The sequence below is a fragment of the Salvelinus fontinalis genome, chromosome 22 (genome assembly GCF_029448725.1).
Source record: "Salvelinus fontinalis isolate EN_2023a chromosome 22, ASM2944872v1, whole genome shotgun sequence".
Classification (NCBI taxonomy): Eukaryota; Metazoa; Chordata; class Actinopteri; order Salmoniformes; family Salmonidae; genus Salvelinus; species Salvelinus fontinalis.
Window position 1 is genome coordinate 15,885,428 of NC_074686.1, and position 23,246 is coordinate 15,908,673.

A 23,246-nucleotide genomic window follows, 5' to 3' on the forward strand; every position below is an offset into this window, starting at 1 on the left:
AGCCACTTTACAATAGTGCATCTAGATCTTTTAAGGGGGGGGGGGGGGGGGGGGGGGGGGGGGGGCAGAAGGATTGCTTTATCCTATCCTAGGTATTCCTTGAAGAGGTGGGGTTTCAGGTGTCTCCGGAAGGTGATGGAAAATACAAGTGTATTGTCTGTGCTCAATGCAATGGCACTTACACAAATGTAGATCCTTCAAACACCCCCAAACAGGGAAACAGATCCCAATCAAAGGTGTTATTACGTGCTCCACTAAGGCAGTTATTTATCTTATAACTTGTCCTTGTGATAAAAAATGATGTGGGTAAAACAAAGCGCGAATCAAAAGTACGACTCTCAGGGCATCGTAGCACGTGTAAAAACTTGACGTACACAGTTGCGGGCCACTTTTTAGAAGCGAACCACTTGATTTCGTCCCTACGTTATATCGGCATCACGTCGCCCGTCCTAGGAGAGGGGGTGACCTTGACAATTTATTGATAAAACGAGAGGCTGCCTGGATGTTTAATTTAAAGACCCTTGCTCCCTTCGGTCTCAACGTAGACTTTGATCTGAAGCCATTCTTGTGATTCTACTAATCATTGTAAATGTTTGTAGGCCTATTTAGCCAAATTGTATGTATGATCGTATGCTATCCATTTGTTTTTTATATGTTCTATTTTTATCTGTAAATCAACCACTGATATCAGGCCACAGCCCGCCATGATTACAGACACCTGTGTGTCTTTTGACACTATATAAACTAGTGACCCGCAGTGTTTGTCATCATAAACTGGTTCAGCCCTGAATGCTGATTAGCTGACAGCCGTGGTATACCACGGGTATGACAAAACATGTATTTTTACTGCTCTAATTACGTTGGTAACCAGTTTATAATAGCAATAAGGCACTTTGGGTTTGTGGTCATGTTGTACCATGTTGTACCACCATGTTGTACCATATACAACACCTCGGGACTTATTGCTTAATTATACCCTGATGAAGACAGCTTGTCTGTGGAAACGTTGGTTATTAGGTTCTTCAATTATTGCATCTGAGCTCCTAGAGTGTGTGGCTCTCCCTTTTTTATTTGTCATGTGTTGCTGTGACTGTCATGCACGTTATGTGGTGTGATTGTTATCGCTGTTGTCAGCCTAACAGTGTCGTGGCTTGGCTTGTTTTTCTGCCCTATGTGTCTCTCTGGCCATGTCCCTCTCCTATCTCGCTTTTCTTATTCTGTCTCTTTCTGTCTGTCTCGGGTGCCCACTTCCTGTCCAGATCACAATCCTAGAGAGTTTGTATAATTCAATAAACATTGTAGGGTGTTAAACAGCTACTCATGTTCAGTATTGAGTGTCAGCCAGTAAATGCTATTCTGTACCAGAGCGTCTATATTACGATGGAACAAATTACTTAAAATTATGGAAACATAATGCATTTAACTCTAGTATCACATATCAGGCTGATTTACATACTGTTATATGCTCATGGTTTTAGTAGTGATTGTATTCCATTTCTATACTCTGCTGCTGCCCTCTGGTGGTGACTGTGTGTATCTCCTGTCTGTCTAACAGGCCTGGAGGCCAGCACCCAGAGGCCAGGGGCCACCTGAGTGAAGCCCTGACGGAGGACACCGGGGTGGGCAACAGTGTGGCCGGCAGCCCCCTGCCTCTCACCACCGGCAATGAGAATCTGGACATGGCCATCGTCATTCATCTGCAGTACTGCGATCATCTCATCCAGGTGAATGAACATGCTCGTGCCCTCAGAGGAAATCTGGAAAATGATAGAGAAATGTTTTTCTTATGATATTGTTATAGTCAAGCATGTCTCAAATCCACTGCGCTCCTATTAGGCTGTCTGTAATTTAAATGTCAAACATAATTTTTCCAATTGGTAACAAACTAGACTCTGTCATGCTAACTAATTACAGTCTTGAGCAGATGTAGAAAATGAAATTAGCGTTGATCTAAGAGTGTGGCCGGGAAGTTCTCTTGTCATTTATTGGCTGCGACTGCATGGAAGAGTGGCGACTAGCACAATACTACATGGTTTGGCTAGACTATGTGTGCACCAACTCAATCTCTGTGTGTAACGACAGCTACTGTCCAGTGGAGGGAGTCCTTGGCAGCGTAGAGCCCAGCTCCAGAAGCTGTCAGCTCAGACTCAGCTGTTAGAGGAACTTGGAGAATTCAGCACAGAACACCTGGGGAGCATCACCTCTGCTGCTGACGGTGGGTTCTCTCACTCTCTCTCGATACTTTACAGTTCAGTAAATATGAATATAATGGAGGCTACTTTGTACTCCCTCTCTGGGGCAAGGAAATAGGTCAGATAATGAATCTCTATGTCCTCTCTCAGTGCTCCCAGGGCTGGCAGAGCGGCCAGGGCTGATGGCTCTGTGGTCAGAGTGTAGTGGTTCTGGAGGACAGTTTCACACTACGCTGGACCGGGTGCTTAAACACATGCACCACAGCTACACCAGTCCACTGCAGGAGAGGCACCCACACACCACAGCTGAAACAGGTAGGGCTCTCTTTCTCTCTGTGTGTGTGTTTGTGTCTTAAAACGTTTTGTGTTTGTAGCTATTTGTTTCCAACATATACAAAGTGTATGATGTGTATGTGGGTGAATCTGATTGATTACACCATAGTTCAGGGATCATCAGCTAGATTCAGCTGTGGGCCGTTTTGTTTTTCTTGCGCGGATTTCGAGGGGCCGGAACATAATTACAAATAACTTGTAGACTGCAAATTGACTGCAAGAAGCACAAACAGAGATAATAATTGACTAAGACATACAAATTTCAAACCTTTCTTACACATATGACCACGTGTCTCTATCATGCGTGGGAATACTTGGGAACAGATTTCCAAAATTAAAATCACTTGGAGCTGATTTCCTGCTGTTTTTACACTCTTATGTCCAACAATGAAAATGAAAAAAAAAATCTATGTTTTCTTTGTTTTTGCTGATAAAACTTGTGGGCCAAATAAAACCACCAATTAGGGAACCCTGCCATTGTGTGTAGTGCAGCTGTCCTGTCACTGTATACATATCAGACAGCTGTCTGTCCTCTCACTGTATACATCTCACACAGCTGTCTGCACTGTATACATCTCACACAGCTGTCTCAGTCCTGTCACTGTATACATCTCACACAGCTGTCTCAGTCCTGTCACTGTATACATCTCACACGGCTGTCTCAGTCCTGTCACTGTATACATCTCACACAGCTGTCTGTCCTGTCACTGTATACATCTCACACAGCTGTCTCAGTCCTGTCACTGTATACATCTCACACAGCTGTCTCAGTCCTGTCACTGTATACATCTCACACGGCTGTCTCAGTCCTGTCACTGTATACATCTCACACGGCTGTCTCAGTCCTGTCACTGTATACATCTCACACGGCTGTCTCTGTCCTGTCACTGTATACATCTCACACAGCTGTCTCAGTCCTGTCACTGTATACATCTCACACAGCTGTCAGTCCTGTCACTGTATACATCTCACACAGCTGTCTCAGTCCTGTCACTGTATACATCTCACACAGCTGTCTCAGTCCTGTCACTGTATACATCTCACACGGCTGTCTCTGTCCTGTCACTGTATACATCTCACACGGCTGTCTCTGTCCTGTCACTATATACATCTCACACGGCTGTCTCTGTCCTGTCACTATATACATCTCACACGGCTGTCTCAGTCCTGTCACTGTATACATCTCACACAGCTGTCTCAGTCCTGTCACTGTATACATCTCACACGGCTGTCTCAGTCCTGTCACTGTATACATCTCACACGGCTGTCAGTCCTGTCACTGTATACATCTCACACAGCTGTCTGTCCTGTCACTGTATACATCTCACACAGCTGTCTCAGTCCTGTCACTGTATACATCTCACACAGCTGTCTCAGTCCTGTCACTGTATACATCTCACACAGCTGTCAGTCCTGTCACTGTATACATCTCACACAGCTGTCAGTCCTGTCACTGTATACATCTCACACAGCTGTCTCAGTCCTGTCACTGTATACATCTCACACAGCTGTCAGTCCTGTCACTGTATACATCACACACAGCTGTCAGTCCTGTCACTGTATACATCTCACACAGCTGTCTGCACTGTATACATCTCACACGGCTGTCTCAGTCCTGTCACTGTATACATCTCACACAGCTGTCTGTCCTGTCACTGTATACATCTCACACGGCTGTCTCAGTCCTGTCACTGTATACATCTCACACAGCTGTCTCTGTCCTGTCACTGTATACATCTCACACAGCTGTCTCAGTCCTGTCACTGTATACATCTCACACAGCTGTCTCAGTCCTGTCACTGTATACATCTCACACGGCTGTCTCAGTCCTGTCACTGTATACATCTCACACAGCTGTCTCTGTCCTGTCACTGTATACATCTCACACAGCTGTCTCAGTCCTGTCACTGTATACATCTCACACAGCTGTCTGTCCTGTCACTGTATACATCTCACACAGCTGTCTCAGTCCTGTCACTGTATACATCTCACACAGCTGTCTCAGTCCTGTCACTGTATACATCTCACACGGCTGTCTCAGTCCTGTCACTGTATACATCTCACACAGCTGTCTCTGTCCTGTCACTGTATACATCTCACACAGCTGTCTCTGTCCTGTCACTGTATACATCTCACACGGCTGTCTCAGTCCTGTCACTGTATACATCTCACACAGCTGTCTCAGTCCTGTCACTGTATACATCTCACACAGCTGTGTCAGTCCTGTCACTGTATATATCTCACACGGCTGTCTGTCCTGTCACTGTATACATCTCACACGGCTGTCTCTGTCCTGTCACTGTATACATCTCACACAGCTGTCTGTCCTGTCACTGTATACATCTCACACAGCTGTCTGTCCTGTCACTGTATACATCTCACACAGCTGTCTGTCCTGTCACTGTATACATCTCACACGGCTGTCAGTCCTGTCACTGTATACATCTCCCACGGCTGTCTCAGTCCTGTCACTGTATACATCTCCCACGGCTGTCTCAGTCCTGTCACTGTATACATCTCACACAGCTGTCTCAGTCCTGTCACTGTATACATCTCACACAGCTGTCTCAGTCCTGTCACTGTATACATCTCACACAGCTGTCAGTCCTGTCACTGTATATATCTCACACAGCTGTCTGTCCTGTCAGTGTATACATCTCACACGGCTGTCTCAGTACTGTCACTGTATACATATCACACAGCTGTCTCAGTCCTGTCACTGTATATATCTCACACAGCTGTCTCAGTCCTGTCACTGTATACATCTCACACGGCTGTCTCAGTCCTGTCACTGTATACATCTCACACAGCTGTCTGTCCTGTCACTGTATACATCTCACACAGCTGTCTCAGTCCTGTCACTGTATACATCTCACACGGCTGTCTGTCCTGTCACTGTATACATCTCACACAGCTGTCTGTCCTGTCACTGTATATATCTCACACAGCTGTCTCAGTCCTGTCACTGTATACATCTCACACAGCTGTCTCAGTCCTGTCACTATATACATCTCACACAGCTGTCTCAGTCCTGTCACTATATACATCTCACACGGCTGTCTGTCCTGTCACTGTATACATCTCACACGGCTGTCTCTGTCCTGTCACTATATACATCTCACACAGCTGTCTCAGTCCTGTCACTGTATACATCTCACACAGCTGTCTCAGTCCTGTCACTGTATACATCTCACACGGCTGTCTCTGTCCTGTCACTATATACATCTCACACGGCTGTCTCTGTCCTGTCACTATATACATCTCACACAGCTGTCTCAGTCCTGTCACTGTATACATCTCACACAGCTGTCTCAGTCCTGTCACTGTATACATCTCACACAGCTGTCAGTCCTGTCACTGTATACATCTCACACAGCTGTCTCAGTCCTGTCACTGTATACATCTCACACAGCTGTCTCAGTCCTGTCACTGTATACATCTCACACAGCTGTCTGTCCTGTCACTGTATACATCTCACACGGCTGTCTCTGTCCTGTCACTATATACATCTCACACGGCTGTCTCTGTCCTGTCACTATATACATCTCACACGGCTGTCTCAGTCCTGTCACTGTATACCTCACACAGCTGTCTGTCCTGTCACTGTATACATCTCACACAGCTGTCTGTCCTGTCACTGTATACATCTCACACAGCTGTCTGTCCTGTCACTGTATACATCTCACACAGCTGTCTGTCCTGTCACTATATACATTTCACACGGCTGTCTCTGTCCTGTCACTGTATACATCTCACACGGCTGTCTCAGTCCTGTCACTGTATACATCTCACACGGCTGTCAGTCCTGTCACTGTATACATCTCACACGGCTGTCTCAGTCCTGTCACTGTATACATCTCACACAGCTGTCAGTCCTGTCACTATATACATCTCACACGGCTGTCTCTGTCCTGTCACTGTATACATCTCACACGGCTGTCTCAGTCCTGTCACTGTATACATCTCACACAGCTGTCTCAGTCCTGTCACTGTATACATCTCACACGGCTGTCTCAGTCCTGTCACTGTATACATCTCACACGGCTGTCTCAGTCCTGTCACTGTATACATCTCACACGGCTGTCTCTGTCCTGTCACTGTATACATCTCACACGGCTGTCTCAGTCCTGTCACTGTATACATCTCACACGCCTGTCTCAGTCCTGTCACTGTATACATCTCACACGGCTGTCTCAGTCCTGTCACTGTATACATCTCACACAGCTGTCAGTCCTGTCACTGTATACATCTCACACGGCTGTCTCAGTCCTGTCACTGTATACATCTCACACAGCTGTCAGTCCTGTCACTATATACATCTCACACGGCTGTCTCTGTCCTGTCACTGTATACATCTCACAAGGCTGTCTCAGTCCTGTCACTGTATACATCTCACACGGCTGTCTCTGTCCTGTCACTGTATACATCTCACACGGCTGTCTCTGTCCTGTCACTATATACATCTCACACGGCTGTCTCTGTCCTGTCACTATATACATCTCACACAGCTGTCTCAGTCCTGTCACTGTATACATCTCACACAGCTGTCTCAGTCCTGTCACTGTATACATCTCACACGGCTGTCTCAGTCCTGTCACTGTATACATCTCACACGGCTGTCAGTCCTGTCACTGTATACATCTCACACAGCTGTCTGTCCTGTCACTGTATACATCTCACACAGCTGTCTCAGTCCTGTCACTGTATACATCTCACACAGCTGTCTCAGTCCTGTCACTGTATACATCTCACACAGCTGTCAGTCCTGTCACTGTATACATCTCACACAGCTGTCAGTCCTGTCACTGTATACATCTCACACAGCTGTCTCAGTCCTGTCACTGTATACATCTCACACAGCTGTCAGTCCTGTCACTGTATACATCACACACAGCTGTCAGTCCTGTCACTGTATACATCTCACACAGCTGTCTGCACTGTATACATCTCACACGGCTGTCTCAGTCCTGTCACTGTATACATCTCACACAGCTGTCTGTCCTGTCACTGTATACATCTCACACGGCTGTCTCAGTCCTGTCACTGTATACATCTCACACAGCTGTCTCTGTCCTGTCACTGTATACATCTCACACAGCTGTCTCAGTCCTGTCACTGTATACATCTCACACAGCTGTCTCAGTCCTGTCACTGTATACATCTCACACGGCTGTCTCAGTCCTGTCACTGTATACATCTCACACAGCTGTCTCAGTCCTGTCACTGTATACATCTCACACAGCTGTCTGTCCTGTCACTGTATACATCTCACACAGCTGTCTCAGTCCTGTCACTGTATACATCTCACACAGCTGTCTCAGTCCTGTCACTGTATACATCTCACACGGCTGTCTCAGTCCTGTCACTGTATACATCTCACACAGCTGTCTCTGTCCTGTCACTGTATACATCTCACACAGCTGTCTCTGTCCTGTCACTGTATACATCTCACACGGCTGTCTCAGTCCTGTCACTGTATACATCTCACACAGCTGTCTCAGTCCTGTCACTGTATACATCTCACACAGCTGTGTCAGTCCTGTCACTGTATATATCTCACACGGCTGTCTGTCCTGTCACTGTATACATCTCACACGGCTGTCTCTGTCCTGTCACTGTATACATCTCACACAGCTGTCTGTCCTGTCACTGTATACATCTCACACAGCTGTCTGTCCTGTCACTGTATACATCTCACACAGCTGTCTGTCCTGTCACTGTATACATCTCACACGGCTGTCAGTCCTGTCACTGTATACATCTCCCACGGCTGTCTCAGTCCTGTCACTGTATACATCTCCCACGGCTGTCTCAGTCCTGTCACTGTATACATCTCACACAGCTGTCTCAGTCCTGTCACTGTATACATCTCACACAGCTGTCTCAGTCCTGTCACTGTATACATCTCACACAGCTGTCAGTCCTGTCACTGTATATATCTCACACAGCTGTCTGTCCTGTCAGTGTATACATCTCACACGGCTGTCTCAGTACTGTCACTGTATACATATCACACAGCTGTCTCAGTCCTGTCACTGTATATATCTCACACAGCTGTCTCAGTCCTGTCACTGTATACATCTCACACGGCTGTCTCAGTCCTGTCACTGTATACATCTCACACAGCTGTCTGTCCTGTCACTGTATACATCTCACACAGCTGTCTCAGTCCTGTCACTGTATACATCTCACACGGCTGTCTGTCCTGTCACTGTATACATCTCACACAGCTGTCTGTCCTGTCACTGTATATATCTCACACAGCTGTCTCAGTCCTGTCACTGTATACATCTCACACAGCTGTCTCAGTCCTGTCACTATATACATCTCACACAGCTGTCTCAGTCCTGTCACTATATACATCTCACACGGCTGTCTGTCCTGTCACTGTATACATCTCACACGGCTGTCTCTGTCCTGTCACTATATACATCTCACACAGCTGTCTCAGTCCTGTCACTGTATACATCTCACACAGCTGTCTCAGTCCTGTCACTGTATACATCTCACACGGCTGTCTCTGTCCTGTCACTATATACATCTCACACGGCTGTCTCTGTCCTGTCACTATATACATCTCACACAGCTGTCTCAGTCCTGTCACTGTATACATCTCACACAGCTGTCTCAGTCCTGTCACTGTATACATCTCACACAGCTGTCAGTCCTGTCACTGTATACATCTCACACAGCTGTCTCAGTCCTGTCACTGTATACATCTCACACAGCTGTCTCAGTCCTGTCACTGTATACATCTCACACAGCTGTCTGTCCTGTCACTGTATACATCTCACACGGCTGTCTCTGTCCTGTCACTATATACATCTCACACGGCTGTCTCTGTCCTGTCACTATATACATCTCACACGGCTGTCTCAGTCCTGTCACTGTATACCTCACACAGCTGTCTGTCCTGTCACTGTATACATCTCACACAGCTGTCTGTCCTGTCACTGTATACATCTCACACAGCTGTCTGTCCTGTCACTGTATACATCTCACACAGCTGTCTGTCCTGTCACTATATACATTTCACACGGCTGTCTCTGTCCTGTCACTGTATACATCTCACACGGCTGTCTCAGTCCTGTCACTGTATACATCTCACACGGCTGTCAGTCCTGTCACTGTATACATCTCACACGGCTGTCTCAGTCCTGTCACTGTATACATCTCACACAGCTGTCAGTCCTGTCACTATATACATCTCACACGGCTGTCTCTGTCCTGTCACTGTATACATCTCACACGGCTGTCTCAGTCCTGTCACTGTATACATCTCACACAGCTGTCTCAGTCCTGTCACTGTATACATCTCACACGGCTGTCTCAGTCCTGTCACTGTATACATCTCACACGGCTGTCTCAGTCCTGTCACTGTATACATCTCACACGGCTGTCTCTGTCCTGTCACTGTATACATCTCACACGGCTGTCTCAGTCCTGTCACTGTATACATCTCACACGGCTGTCTCAGTCCTGTCACTGTATACATCTCACACGGCTGTCTCAGTCCTGTCACTGTATACATCTCACACAGCTGTCAGTCCTGTCACTGTATACATCTCACACGGCTGTCTCAGTCCTGTCACTGTATACATCTCACACAGCTGTCAGTCCTGTCACTATATACATCTCACACGGCTGTCTCTGTCCTGTCACTGTATACATCTCACAAGGCTGTCTCAGTCCTGTCACTGTATACATCTCACACGGCTGTCTCTGTCCTGTCACTGTATACATCTCACACGGCTGTCTCTGTCCTGTCACTATATACATCTCACACGGCTGTCTCTGTCCTGTCACTATATACATCTCACACAGCTGTCTCAGTCCTGTCACTGTATACATCTCACACAGCTGTCTCAGTCCTGTCACTGTATACATCTCACACGGCTGTCTCAGTCCTGTCACTGTATACATCTCACACGGCTGTCAGTCCTGTCACTGTATACATCTCACACAGCTGTCTGTCCTGTCACTGTATACATCTCACACAGCTGTCTCAGTCCTGTCACTGTATACATCTCACACAGCTGTCTCAGTCCTGTCACTGTATACATCTCACACAGCTGTCAGTCCTGTCACTGTATACATCTCACACAGCTGTCAGTCCTGTCACTGTATACATCTCACACAGCTGTCTCAGTCCTGTCACTGTATACATCTCACACAGCTGTCAGTCCTGTCACTGTATACATCACACACAGCTGTCAGTCCTGTCACTGTATACATCTCACACAGCTGTCTGCACTGTATACATCTCACACGGCTGTCTCAGTCCTGTCACTGTATACATCTCACACAGCTGTCTGTCCTGTCACTGTATACATCTCACACGGCTGTCTCAGTCCTGTCACTGTATACATCTCACACAGCTGTCTCTGTCCTGTCACTGTATACATCTCACACAGCTGTCTCAGTCCTGTCACTGTATACATCTCACACAGCTGTCTCAGTCCTGTCACTGTATACATCTCACACGGCTGTCTCAGTCCTGTCACTGTATACATCTCACACAGCTGTCTCTGTCCTGTCACTGTATACATCTCACACAGCTGTCTCAGTCCTGTCACTGTATACATCTCACACAGCTGTCTGTCCTGTCACTGTATACATCTCACACAGCTGTCTCAGTCCTGTCACTGTATACATCTCACACAGCTGTCTCAGTCCTGTCACTGTATACATCTCACACGGCTGTCTCAGTCCTGTCACTGTATACATCTCACACAGCTGTCTCTGTCCTGTCACTGTATACATCTCACACAGCTGTCTCAGTCCTGTCACTGTATACATCTCACACGGCTGTCTCAGTCCTGTCACTGTATACATCTCACACAGCTGTCTCAGTCCTGTCACTGTATACATCTCACACAGCTGTCTCAGTCCTGTCACTGTATATATCTCACACGGCTGTCTGTCCTGTCACTGTATACATCTCACACGGCTGTCTCTGTCCTGTCACTGTATACATCTCACACAGCTGTCTGTCCTGTCACTGTATACATCTCACACAGCTGTCTGTCCTGTCACTGTATACATCTCACACAGCTGTCTGTCCTGTCACTGTATACATCTCACACGGCTGTCAGTCCTGTCACTGTATACATCTCCCACGGCTGTCTCAGTCCTGTCACTGTATACATCTCCCACGGCTGTCTCAGTCCTGTCACTGTATACATCTCACACAGCTGTCTCAGTCCTGTCACTGTATACATCTCACACAGCTGTCTCAGTCCTGTCACTGTATACATCTCACACAGCTGTCAGTCCTGTCACTGTATATATCTCACACAGCTGTCTGTCCTGTCAGTGTATACATCTCACACGGCTGTCTCAGTACTGTCACTGTATACATATCACACAGCTGTCTCAGTCCTGTCACTGTATATATCTCACACAGCTGTCTCAGTCCTGTCACTGTATACATCTCACACGGCTGTCTCAGTCCTGTCACTGTATACATCTCACACAGCTGTCTGTCCTGTCACTGTATACATCTCACACAGCTGTCTCAGTCCTGTCACTGTATACATCTCACACGGCTGTCTGTCCTGTCACTGTATACATCTCACACAGCTGTCTGTCCTGTCACTGTATATATCTCACACAGCTGTCTCAGTCCTGTCACTGTATACATCTCACACGGCTGTCTGTCCTGTCACTGTATACATCTCACACGGCTGTCTCTGTCCTGTCACTATATACATCTCACACAGCTGTCTCAGTCCTGTCACTGTATACATCTCACACAGCTGTCTCAGTCCTGTCACTGTATACATCTCACACGGCTGTCTCTGTCCTGTCACTATATACATCTCACACGGCTGTCTCTGTCCTGTCACTATATACATCTCACACAGCTGTCTCAGTCCTGTCACTGTATACATCTCACACAGCTGTCTCAGTCCTGTCACTGTATACATCTCACACAGCTGTCAGTCCTGTCACTGTATACATCTCACACAGCTGTCTCAGTCCTGTCACTGTATACATCTCACACAGCTGTCTCAGTCCTGTCACTGTATACATCTCACACAGCTGTCTGTCCTGTCACTGTATACATCTCACACGGCTGTCTCTGTCCTGTCACTATATACATCTCACACGGCTGTCTCTGTCCTGTCACTATATACATCTCACACGGCTGTCTCAGTCCTGTCACTGTATACCTCACACAGCTGTCTGTCCTGTCACTGTATACATCTCACACAGCTGTCTGTCCTGTCACTGTATACATCTCACACAGCTGTCTGTCCTGTCACTATATACATTTCACACAGCTGTCTGTCCTGTCACTGTATACATCTCACACAGCTGTCTGTCCTGTCACTATATACATTTCACACGGCTGTCTCTGTCCTGTCACTGTATACATCTCACACGGCTGTCTCAGTCCTGTCACTGTATACATCTCACACGGCTGTCAGTCCTGTCACTGTATACATCTCACACGGCTGTCTCAGTCCTGTCACTGTATACATCTCACACAGCTGTCAGTCCTGTCACTATATACATCTCACACGGCTGTCTCTGTCCTGTCACTGTATACATCTCACACGGCTGTCTCAGTCCTGTCACTGTATACATCTCACACAGCTGTCTCAGTCCTGTCACTGTATACATCTCACACGGCTGTCTCAGTCCTGTCACTGTATACATCTCACACGGCTGTCTCAGTCCTGTCACTGTATACATCTCACACGGCTGTCTCTGTCCTGTCACTGTATACATCTCACACGGCTGTCTCAGTCCTGTCACTGTATACATCTCACACGGCTGTCTCAGTCCTGTCACTGTATACATCTCACACGGCTGTCTCAGTCCTGTCACTGTATACATCTCACACGGCTGTCAGTCCTGTCACTGTATACATCTCACACGGCTGTCTCAGTCCTGTCACTGTATACATCTCACACAGCTGTCAGTCCTGTCACTATATACATCTCACACGGCTGTCTCTGTCCTGTCACTGTATACATCTCACAAGGCTGTCTCAGTCCTGTCACTGTATACATCTCACACAGCTGTCTCAGTCCTGTCACTGTATACATCTCACACGGCTGTCTCAGTCCTGTCACTGTATACATCTCACACGGCTGTCTCAGTCCTGTCACTGTATACATCTCACACGGCTGTCTCTGTCCTGTCACTGTATACATCTCACACGGCTGTCTCTGTCCTGTCACTATATACATCTCACACGGCTGTCTCTGTCCTGTCACTATATACATCTCACACAGCTGTCTCAGTCCTGTCACTGTATACATCTCACACAGCTGTCTCAGTCCTGTCACTGTATACATCTCACACGGCTGTCTCAGTCCTGTCACTGTATACATCTCACACGGCTGTCAGTCCTGTCACTGTATACATCTCACACAGCTGTCTGTCCTGTCACTGTATACATCTCACACAGCTGTCTCAGTCCTGTCACTGTATACATCTCACACAGCTGTCTCAGTCCTGTCACTGTATACATCTCACACAGCTGTCAGTCCTGTCACTGTATACATCTCACACAGCTGTCAGTCCTGTCACTGTATACATCTCACACAGCTGTCTCAGTCCTGTCACTGTATACATCTCACACAGCTGTCAGTCCTGTCACTGTATACATCACACACAGCTGTCAGTCCTGTCACTGTATACATCTCACACAGCTGTCTGCACTGTATACATCTCACACGGCTGTCTCAGTCCTGTCACTGTATACATCTCACACAGCTGTCTGTCCTGTCACTGTATACATCTCACACGGCTGTCTCAGTCCTGTCACTGTATACATCTCACACAGCTGTCTCTGTCCTGTCACTGTATACATCTCACACAGCTGTCTCAGTCCTGTCACTGTATACATCTCACACAGCTGTCTCAGTCCTGTCACTGTATACATCTCACACGGCTGTCTCAGTCCTGTCACTGTATACATCTCACACAGCTGTCTCTGTCCTGTCACTGTATACATCTCACACAGCTGTCTCAGTCCTGTCACTGTATACATCTCACACGGCTGTCTCAGTCCTGTCACTGTATACATCTCACACGGCTGTCAGTCCTGTCACTGTATACATCTCACACAGCTGTCTGTCCTGTCACTGTATACATCTCACACAGCTGTCTCAGTCCTGTCACTGTATACATCTCACACAGCTGTCTCAGTCCTGTCACTGTATACATCTCACACAGCTGTCAGTCCTGTCACTGTATACATCTCACACAGCTGTCAGTCCTGTCACTGTATACATCTCACACAGCTGTCTCAGTCCTGTCACTGTATACATCTCACACAGCTGTCAGTCCTGTCACTGTATACATCACACACAGCTGTCAGTCCTGTCACTGTATACATCTCACACAGCTGTCTGCACTGTATACATCTCACACGGCTGTCTCAGTCCTGTCACTGTATACATCTCACACAGCTGTCTGTCCTGTCACTGTATACATCTCACACGGCTGTCTCAGTCCTGTCACTGTATACATCTCACACAGCTGTCTCTGTCCTGTCACTGTATACATCTCACACAGCTGTCTCAGTCCTGTCACTGTATACATCTCACACAGCTGTCTCAGTCCTGTCACTGTATACATCTCACACGGCTGTCTCAGTCCTGTCACTGTATACATCTCACACAGCTGTCTCTGTCCTGTCACTGTATACATCTCACACAGCTGTCTCAGTCCTGTCACTGTATACATCTCACACGGCTGTCTCAGTCCTGTCACTGTATACATCTCACACAGCTGTCTCAGTCCTGTCACTGTATACATCTCACACAGCTGTCTCAGTCCTGTCACTGTATATATCTCACACGGCTGTCTGTCCTGTCACTGTATACATCTCACACGGCTGTCTCTGTCCTGTCACTGTATACATCTCACACAGCTGTCTGTCCTGTCACTGTATACATCTCACACAGCTGTCTGTCCTGTCACTGTATACATCTCACACAGCTGTCTGTCCTGTCACTGTATACATCTCACACGGCTGTCAGTCCTGTCACTGTATACATCTCCCACGGCTGTCTCAGTCCTGTCACTGTATACATCTCCCACGGCTGTCTCAGTCCTGTCACTGTATACATCTCACACAGCTGTCTCAGTCCTGTCACTGTATACATCTCACACAGCTGTCTCAGTCCTGTCACTGTATACATCTCACACAGCTGTCAGTCCTGTCACTGTATACATCTCACACAGCTGTCAGTCCTGTCACTGTATACATCTCACACAGCTGTCTCAGTCCTGTCACTGTATACATCTCACACAGCTGTCAGTCCTGTCACTGTATACATCACACACAGCTGTCAGTCCTGTCACTGTATACATCTCACACAGCTGTCTGCACTGTATACATCTCACACGGCTGTCTCAGTCCTGTCACTGTATACATCTCACACAGCTGTCTGTCCTGTCACTGTATACATCTCACACGGCTGTCTCAGTCCTGTCACTGTATACATCTCACACAGCTGTCTCTGTCCTGTCACTGTATACATCTCACACAGCTGTCTCAGTCCTGTCACTGTATACATCTCACACAGCTGTCTCAGTCCTGTCACTGTATACATCTCACACGGCTGTCTCAGTCCTGTCACTGTATACATCTCACACAGCTGTCTCTGTCCTGTCACTGTATACATCTCACACAGCTGTCTCAGTCCTGTCACTGTATACATCTCACACGGCTGTCTCAGTCCTGTCACTGTATACATCTCACACGGCTGTCAGTCCTGTCACTGTATACATCTCACACAGCTGTCTGTCCTGTCACTGTATACATCTCACACAGCTGTCTCAGTCCTGTCACTGTATACATCTCACACAGCTGTCTCAGTCCTGTCACTGTATACATCTCACACAGCTGTCAGTCCTGTCACTGTATACATCTCACACAGCTGTCAGTCCTGTCACTGTATACATCTCACACAGCTGTCTCAGTCCTGTCACTGTATACATCTCACACAGCTGTCAGTCCTGTCACTGTATACATCACACACAGCTGTCAGTCCTGTCACTGTATACATCTCACACAGCTGTCTGCACTGTATACATCTCACACGGCTGTCTCAGTCCTGTCACTGTATACATCTCACACAGCTGTCTGTCCTGTCACTGTATACATCTCACACGGCTGTCTCAGTCCTGTCACTGTATACATCTCACACAGCTGTCTCTGTCCTGTCACTGTATACATCTCACACAGCTGTCTCAGTCCTGTCACTGTATACATCTCACACAGCTGTCTCAGTCCTGTCACTGTATACATCTCACACGGCTGTCTCAGTCCTATCACTGTATACATCTCACACAGCTGTCTCTGTCCTGTCACTGTATACATCTCACACAGCTGTCTCAGTCCTGTCACTGTATACATCTCACACGGCTGTCTCAGTCCTGTCACTGTATACATCTCACACAGCTGTCTCAGTCCTGTCACTGTATACATCTCACACAGCTGTCTCAGTCCTGTCACTGTATATATCTCACACGGCTGTCTGTCCTGTCACTGTATACATCTCACACGGCTGTCTCTGTCCTGTCACTGTATACATCTCACACAGCTGTCTGTCCTGTCACTGTATACATCTCACACAGCTGTCTGTCCTGTCACTGTATACATCTCACACAGCTGTCTGTCCTGTCACTGTATACATCTCACACGGCTGTCAGTCCTGTCACTGTATACATCTCCCACGGCTGTCTCAGTCCTGTCACTGTATACATCTCCCACGGCTGTCTCAGTCCTGTCACTGTATACATCTCACACAGCTGTCTCAGTCCTGTCACTGTATACATCTCACACAGCTGTCTCAGTCCTGTCACTGTATACATCTCACACAGCTGTCAGTCCTGTCACTGTATATATCTCACACAGCTGTCTGTCCTGTCAGTGTATACATCTCACACGGCTGTCTCAGTACTGTCACTGTATACATATCACACAGCTGTCTCAGTCCTGTCACTGTATATATCTCACACAGCTGTCTCAGTCCTGTCACTGTATACATCTCACACGGCTGTCTCAGTCCTGTCACTGTATACATCTCACACAGCTGTCTGTCCTGTCACTGTATACATCTCACACAGCTGTCTCAGTCCTGTCACTGTATACATCTCACACGGCTGTCTGTCCTGTCACTGTATACATCTCACACAGCTGTCTGTCCTGTCACTGTATATATCTCACACAGCTGTCTCAGTCCTGTCACTGTATACATCTCACACAGCTGTCTCAGTCCTGTCACTATATACATCTCACACAGCTGTCTCAGTCCTGTCACTATATACATCTCACACGGCTGTCTGTCCTGTCACTGTATACATCTCACACAGCTGTCTGTCCTGTCACTGTATACATCTCACACAGCTGTCTCAGTCCTGTCACTGTATACATCTCACACAGCTGTCTGTCCTGTCACTATATACATCTCACACAGCTGTCTCTGTCCTGTCACTGTATACATCTCACACGGCTGTCTCAGTCCTGTCACTGTTTACATCTCACACAGCTGTCTGCACTGTATACATCTCACACAGCTGTCTCAGTCCTGTCACTGTATACATCTCACACAGCTGTCTGTCCTGTCACTGTATACATCTCACACGGCTGTCTGTCCTGTCACTGTATACATCTCACACAGCTGTCTGTCCTGTCACTGTATACATCTCACACAGCTGTCTCTGTCCTGTCACTGTATACATCTCACACAGCTGTCTCTGTCCTGTCACTATATACATCTCACACGGCTGTCTCTGTCCTGTCACTGTATACATCTCACACAGCTGTCAGTCCTGTCACTGTATACATCTCACACAGCTGTCTCAGTCCTGTCACTGTATACATCTCACACAGCTGTCTGTCCTGTCACTGTATACATCTCACACGGCTGTCTGTCCTGTCACTGTATACATCTCACACGGCTGTCAGTCCTGTCACTGTATACATCTCACACAGCTGTCTGTCCTGTCACTGTATACATCTCACACAGCTGTCTGTCCTGTCACTGTATATATCTCACACAGCTGTCTCAGTCCTGTCACTGTATACATCTCACACAGCTGTCTGTCCTGTCACTATATACATCTCACACAGCTGTCTCTGTCCTGTCACTGTATACATCTCACACGGCTGTCTCAGTCCTGTCACTGTTTACATCTCACACAGCTGTCTGCACTGTATACATCTCACACAGCTGTCTCAGTCCTGTCACTGTATACATCTCACACAGCTGTCTGTCCTGTCACTGTATACATCTCACACAGCTGTCTCAGTCCTGTCACTGTATACATCTCACACAGCTGTCTGTCCTGTCACTGTATATATCTCACACAGCTGTCTGTCCTGTCACTGTATACATCTCAGACAGCTGTCTGTACTGTCACTGTATATATCTCACACAGCTGTCTGTCCTGTCACTGTATACATCTCACACAGCTGTCTGTCCTGTCACTATATACATCTCACACGGCTCTCTGTCCTGTCACTGTATACATCTCACACAGCTGTCTGTCCTGTCACTGTATATATCTCACACAGCTGTCTGTCCTGTCACTGTATACATCTCACACAGCTGTCTGTCCTGTCACTGTATATATCTCACACAGCTGTCTCAGTCCTGTCACTGTATACATCTCACACAGCTGTCTGTCCTGTCACTGTATATATCTCACACAGCTGTCTGTCCTGTCACTGTATACATCTCACACAGCTGTCTGTCCTGTCACTGTATACATCTCACACAGCTGTCTGTCCTGTCACTGTATACATCTCACACAGCTGTCTCTCTCTTCCCTCTCGGTCCTCCACAGTGATCTGGCTGGTGGTGAGTGAGATGGTGGACAGGAGTGAACTGGCCTCCCCTCCTCCCTCGGCCCTGTCCCAGGACGTCCTCACAGTGTTCCAATTCCACAGCTACGTCTCAGAGCACAGTGTTGGGGACATGGAGGAACACCTACTGCGGGTGGCCAGAGAGGGTAAGACTCAGGACCAACACACCTTCTACTAGCATTCATGTTACTAGCCTCCTTTCCCCATCTGTTGGGGGTCCTAGTGTACTACATTTCTTGGAGGCTGAGTTGTTTATAGTCTAGGTGCCAGTCTGTTTTGCTTTAACTAACATTTTGCTGTTTGGCAAGACAATGATGTAGTGTGGAATGTAGAACCAGTCAGTAACCCAAGTTAGAGGTCTGATCTGATGAAGACTGAGGGGGTCCAAACATTAAGACTTGCTACATGTTCCGCTGAACAAAACTTGCTTGTAGCTATAAGTACCGTGTGAGTTAATTATGTAATAAACTGGAATGGCCGTCCATCCCTCAGCTGTGTTTGCGGAAGGCCTGAGCAGCGGCGACTCGGAGCGTTGTCTAAAGGAATTAGAAGAGATGTCACACACCGGCCTGTGTCCCCAGTTGCAGACTCTCAGGGCCCTGGCCTCCCTCCTCTACCACAAAGACCCCCAGCTCAGCAAGGCCGCAACTGCCTACATCACTTCCGCTGCCTCTCACACACCCTTTAGGTCAAAGGTCAGTGTGTGTGTGTGAAATAGTGTTTCTATTAGCCTGGGAGCGTCAAGGATCAACCCTACTGTCTGTCAAGGTACTCACTAAACCAGCAAGGATTACTGGGCAGTAACGGCAGGGAACTAACTGTGTTACGGCAGGGAACTGAGTTCATGAGTTTCTGTGTGTGTGTTTACAGGCGGTGGACTGCTACACACAGTCCTTGTCAGAGGGGGGAGTTCTGACCCAAAGGTCTGCCTGTGCTGCTCTCAGTTGTCTACAGGTCAGTGTATATCTGACAGCAATATTCTATTTCTATGGAAGATAAAGCGGAGTTTTACCAGTCTGTATGTTCCTGGTCTTAGTAAGATTTATTTATTAATCAAGTAATACATATTCATTATGTCTCCCTGAAGCGAGAGCGTGACATACATTCCTTATGAACTTCTTCAGTGGCTTAGTCTCCTTTCATCAACGTACCGGTTATGAAGTGAACCTGTTCTTCTCCCTGTCAGGCAGTAGAGAGTATCCGAGCGGTGGTGTTGCTGTGTGACTCGGCAGACGAGGAGCTTCACCACATTGCCATAGAAACCCTGCTCACCTTGGGTGAGTGATTGACAAACGATGTCTGTTTTAGTGAACCTAGATCCATTTTCAAATGGTTGAGGTCTAACATGTGACTCCTCTTTCTTCTTCCGCTGATGACGGTCCCCAGGAGAGGAGGGGCGTCTGGCGTATGAGCAGCTGGACAAGGTGCCCAGGGAGCTGGTACAACTGGGGACACGGCGAGGGAACGCTGTCACCACCGCCTTCTGAAAGCACAGGTCTAATTAACTTAACCTAGGAGCATCATAACCGCAGGAGGGGGACAACCCCCCCCCCCAACAGAACAACCTGTCCTGGCCTCCCTCCACTGCGCCTGAACATGCATTTGAATGGACACAGCTAGGGGGAGGGGCCTGATCAAAGCAGAGGAGCCCAACTAATCATCAAAGGGCCACATGTCTCATCCTTCTCAACAGACTGGTCTAAATCCTAGCTGTCCACTGACCACCACTATTAAGCAATCTCTCACTGCACAGACAGAGCCTATTTACTATTATAACTATTATTATGAATCTTATTATCACGGTTGTGTTTGACATTGTTATAATCAGTATCACAGTTATGATTGCTTTATATAACTGCTATTAATTATTTGTTTTAGTAAGTGACGTTCACATTAGTCGACGGCTATTTGCGCTTTTCGAATTGCACTCTGGCAGGCATGTAAATATAATAGCACAGCATTATACTCTGTGTGACAATGAGTGACGCATCTAAATGGATTGAGTTGGTGTTTTTCTGGTATGCACCGTTGAGTTTCAGGGATTTTACAAGACAGTTTGAACACTTTCTGTCAGTGTGTCATGGATGAGAAGTCAGAAGACAGATTCAGGTTGCTCAGGATGAGGTAGTTAAGCAATGTTCGCAATCTCACGTCATCAACATGCAAAAAGAGGAGGACGGTGTCTTACCGGCCAGCAATATCCTCACGTCATCAACATGCACAACGTGAAGAGAGAATCATATACTTGGACTGCTTAACAAACTCTTCTACCCACACATGCCTGGGTTCTGCATTCAGAGTTTGATTGAATGTCTGCTTGCTGAGAACTGATTTTAAATCAGTTGTTTAAGCCACTGGAGATTGATCAGAATCTATTGTTTTGGAAGCAGGTTGGCCTCCATGCATGTGCCCATTAATACATGTACTGCTCTTTTCATCCTATTGGTACTAATGCAGTCTAGGAGTGTGTTAGTTAGGTAATGTTAGTGAGAAAGGAGAATGTAATTGCTCCATAACGGTACAGATCAGAACCAAGGGGTTTGTATAAGTTGGGATGTTGCCGAGGCTATAGTGCTCCGTATAGCTTCTTATGCCTATTGTAACTATACTACTGAGTCCGTGGCTTCGTTGCCACGACAACAAAACATGTTTGTTTCTCGACCTAATTTATTATTTTATTTACACGTCACATTTTGGATTCTAATATTCTTTAATTTGCATTAACTTTTTTGAGTAAGAGGGCAGAATGCAGATACTAGTAAAATAGCTGTATATTTGTTTCATATCCTGCTTCTGGTTGACATTTGAAATATTGGCCTCAAATTCATTTTGGGAATGATCTTGCTTATCTCTTATCTCTTTTGGAATTTGTTTATACGTTTAAAGGAAAAATCCACTCAAACTATATTTTGGGACCGTATCAACAGTAGACTAATGAAAACAAATACCAAAAAGCTGTTTGAGTGGATTCTTCCTTTAAGTAGAATGGATGGCGCTATAAGTATATTAAGTATATAAGTATATTTGGAGAGGATTTGCCAATATCATATAGCTTTGCTCCAAATGGGACAGTAGATATTAGAGAATGTTACTTTATTACACAAGTGACTTATAACCAAAGTTAAAGCCTGAATTTAAGAAAATCAACTTTAGTAAGAATGAATTATGAACCTATCTGCAACCTGGCCTCTACACCCAGACTCACCTGAAAAGCACAACAATATTAATCAATGTTATCTAAATGATCATCTCAATCCTGTGACATTACATCGGGTTCTAACTAATTGCACACTCTCCAAAAGCCATAGCGATGAAAAAGGTGTATTTAAGGCAGTAATATGTGTGATAATGTAATTTTTTTCTTTTGTATATTAAAGCTGTAAGTGTGAGTTGTTAAATATGGCTTTTTGTTTTTCTATGTGAAAGTGTGGCCTTGTGTTCTCTGAACATGGTCTATACTTTGAGTAACAATGTGCCTGTTTCTCCCATGATGTGAATAACATTACAGTATTTTGGTAAGATGATACTCGTTACTTCAAGAACTAATCTAACATCCTCGTTGTGTTCTTCTCCACGAGGCCTCTGCTTTCTTTCTACTAAAAGTGACCAGTGTTGTGAATTGACATTTTGCTTCTATTCCAATCCAAGTCATCAGATTAAACACGTAGGTCAAATATTTCAACGTTGTTTGATATTCATCATATTTTATGTAACCACACATGATTTACATTATGGTGAACCTTGGACTTGGAACAGAAAGCACACGGAAAGGTCATGTCACAGCTTCAGTAGACTGCATTACATTATTTTCTCCTTTTGGTTTACAGTATTTCTCCTGCTCAATGAAAGTGGCAATAAAGTTTATTTTTGCATAATTATGAAAA

At 46.4% G+C, this 23,246-nt stretch overlaps 1 protein-coding gene across 6 annotated transcripts in view; it reads left to right on the forward strand.

Moving 5' to 3' along the window:
* ripor2 (RHO family interacting cell polarization regulator 2) overlaps positions 1 to 23,246 on the forward strand; it is a 140,961-nt gene extending 117,715 nt beyond the window's left edge. For all 6 annotated transcript variants that reach the window (XM_055876672.1, XM_055876677.1, XM_055876673.1 and 3 more), the window contains 8 exons: positions 1,556 to 1,724; positions 2,083 to 2,215; positions 2,343 to 2,507; positions 19,344 to 19,508; positions 19,855 to 20,057; positions 20,233 to 20,316; positions 20,549 to 20,639; positions 20,749 to 23,246. In XM_055876672.1, coding sequence (XP_055732647.1) covers positions 1,556 to 1,724; positions 2,083 to 2,215; positions 2,343 to 2,507; positions 19,344 to 19,508; positions 19,855 to 20,057; positions 20,233 to 20,316; positions 20,549 to 20,639; positions 20,749 to 20,849 — 1,111 coding nt within the window. In that variant the 3' untranslated portion in view covers positions 20,850 to 23,246. The remainder of the gene's footprint in view (positions 1 to 1,555; positions 1,725 to 2,082; positions 2,216 to 2,342; positions 2,508 to 19,343; positions 19,509 to 19,854; positions 20,058 to 20,232; positions 20,317 to 20,548; positions 20,640 to 20,748) is intronic.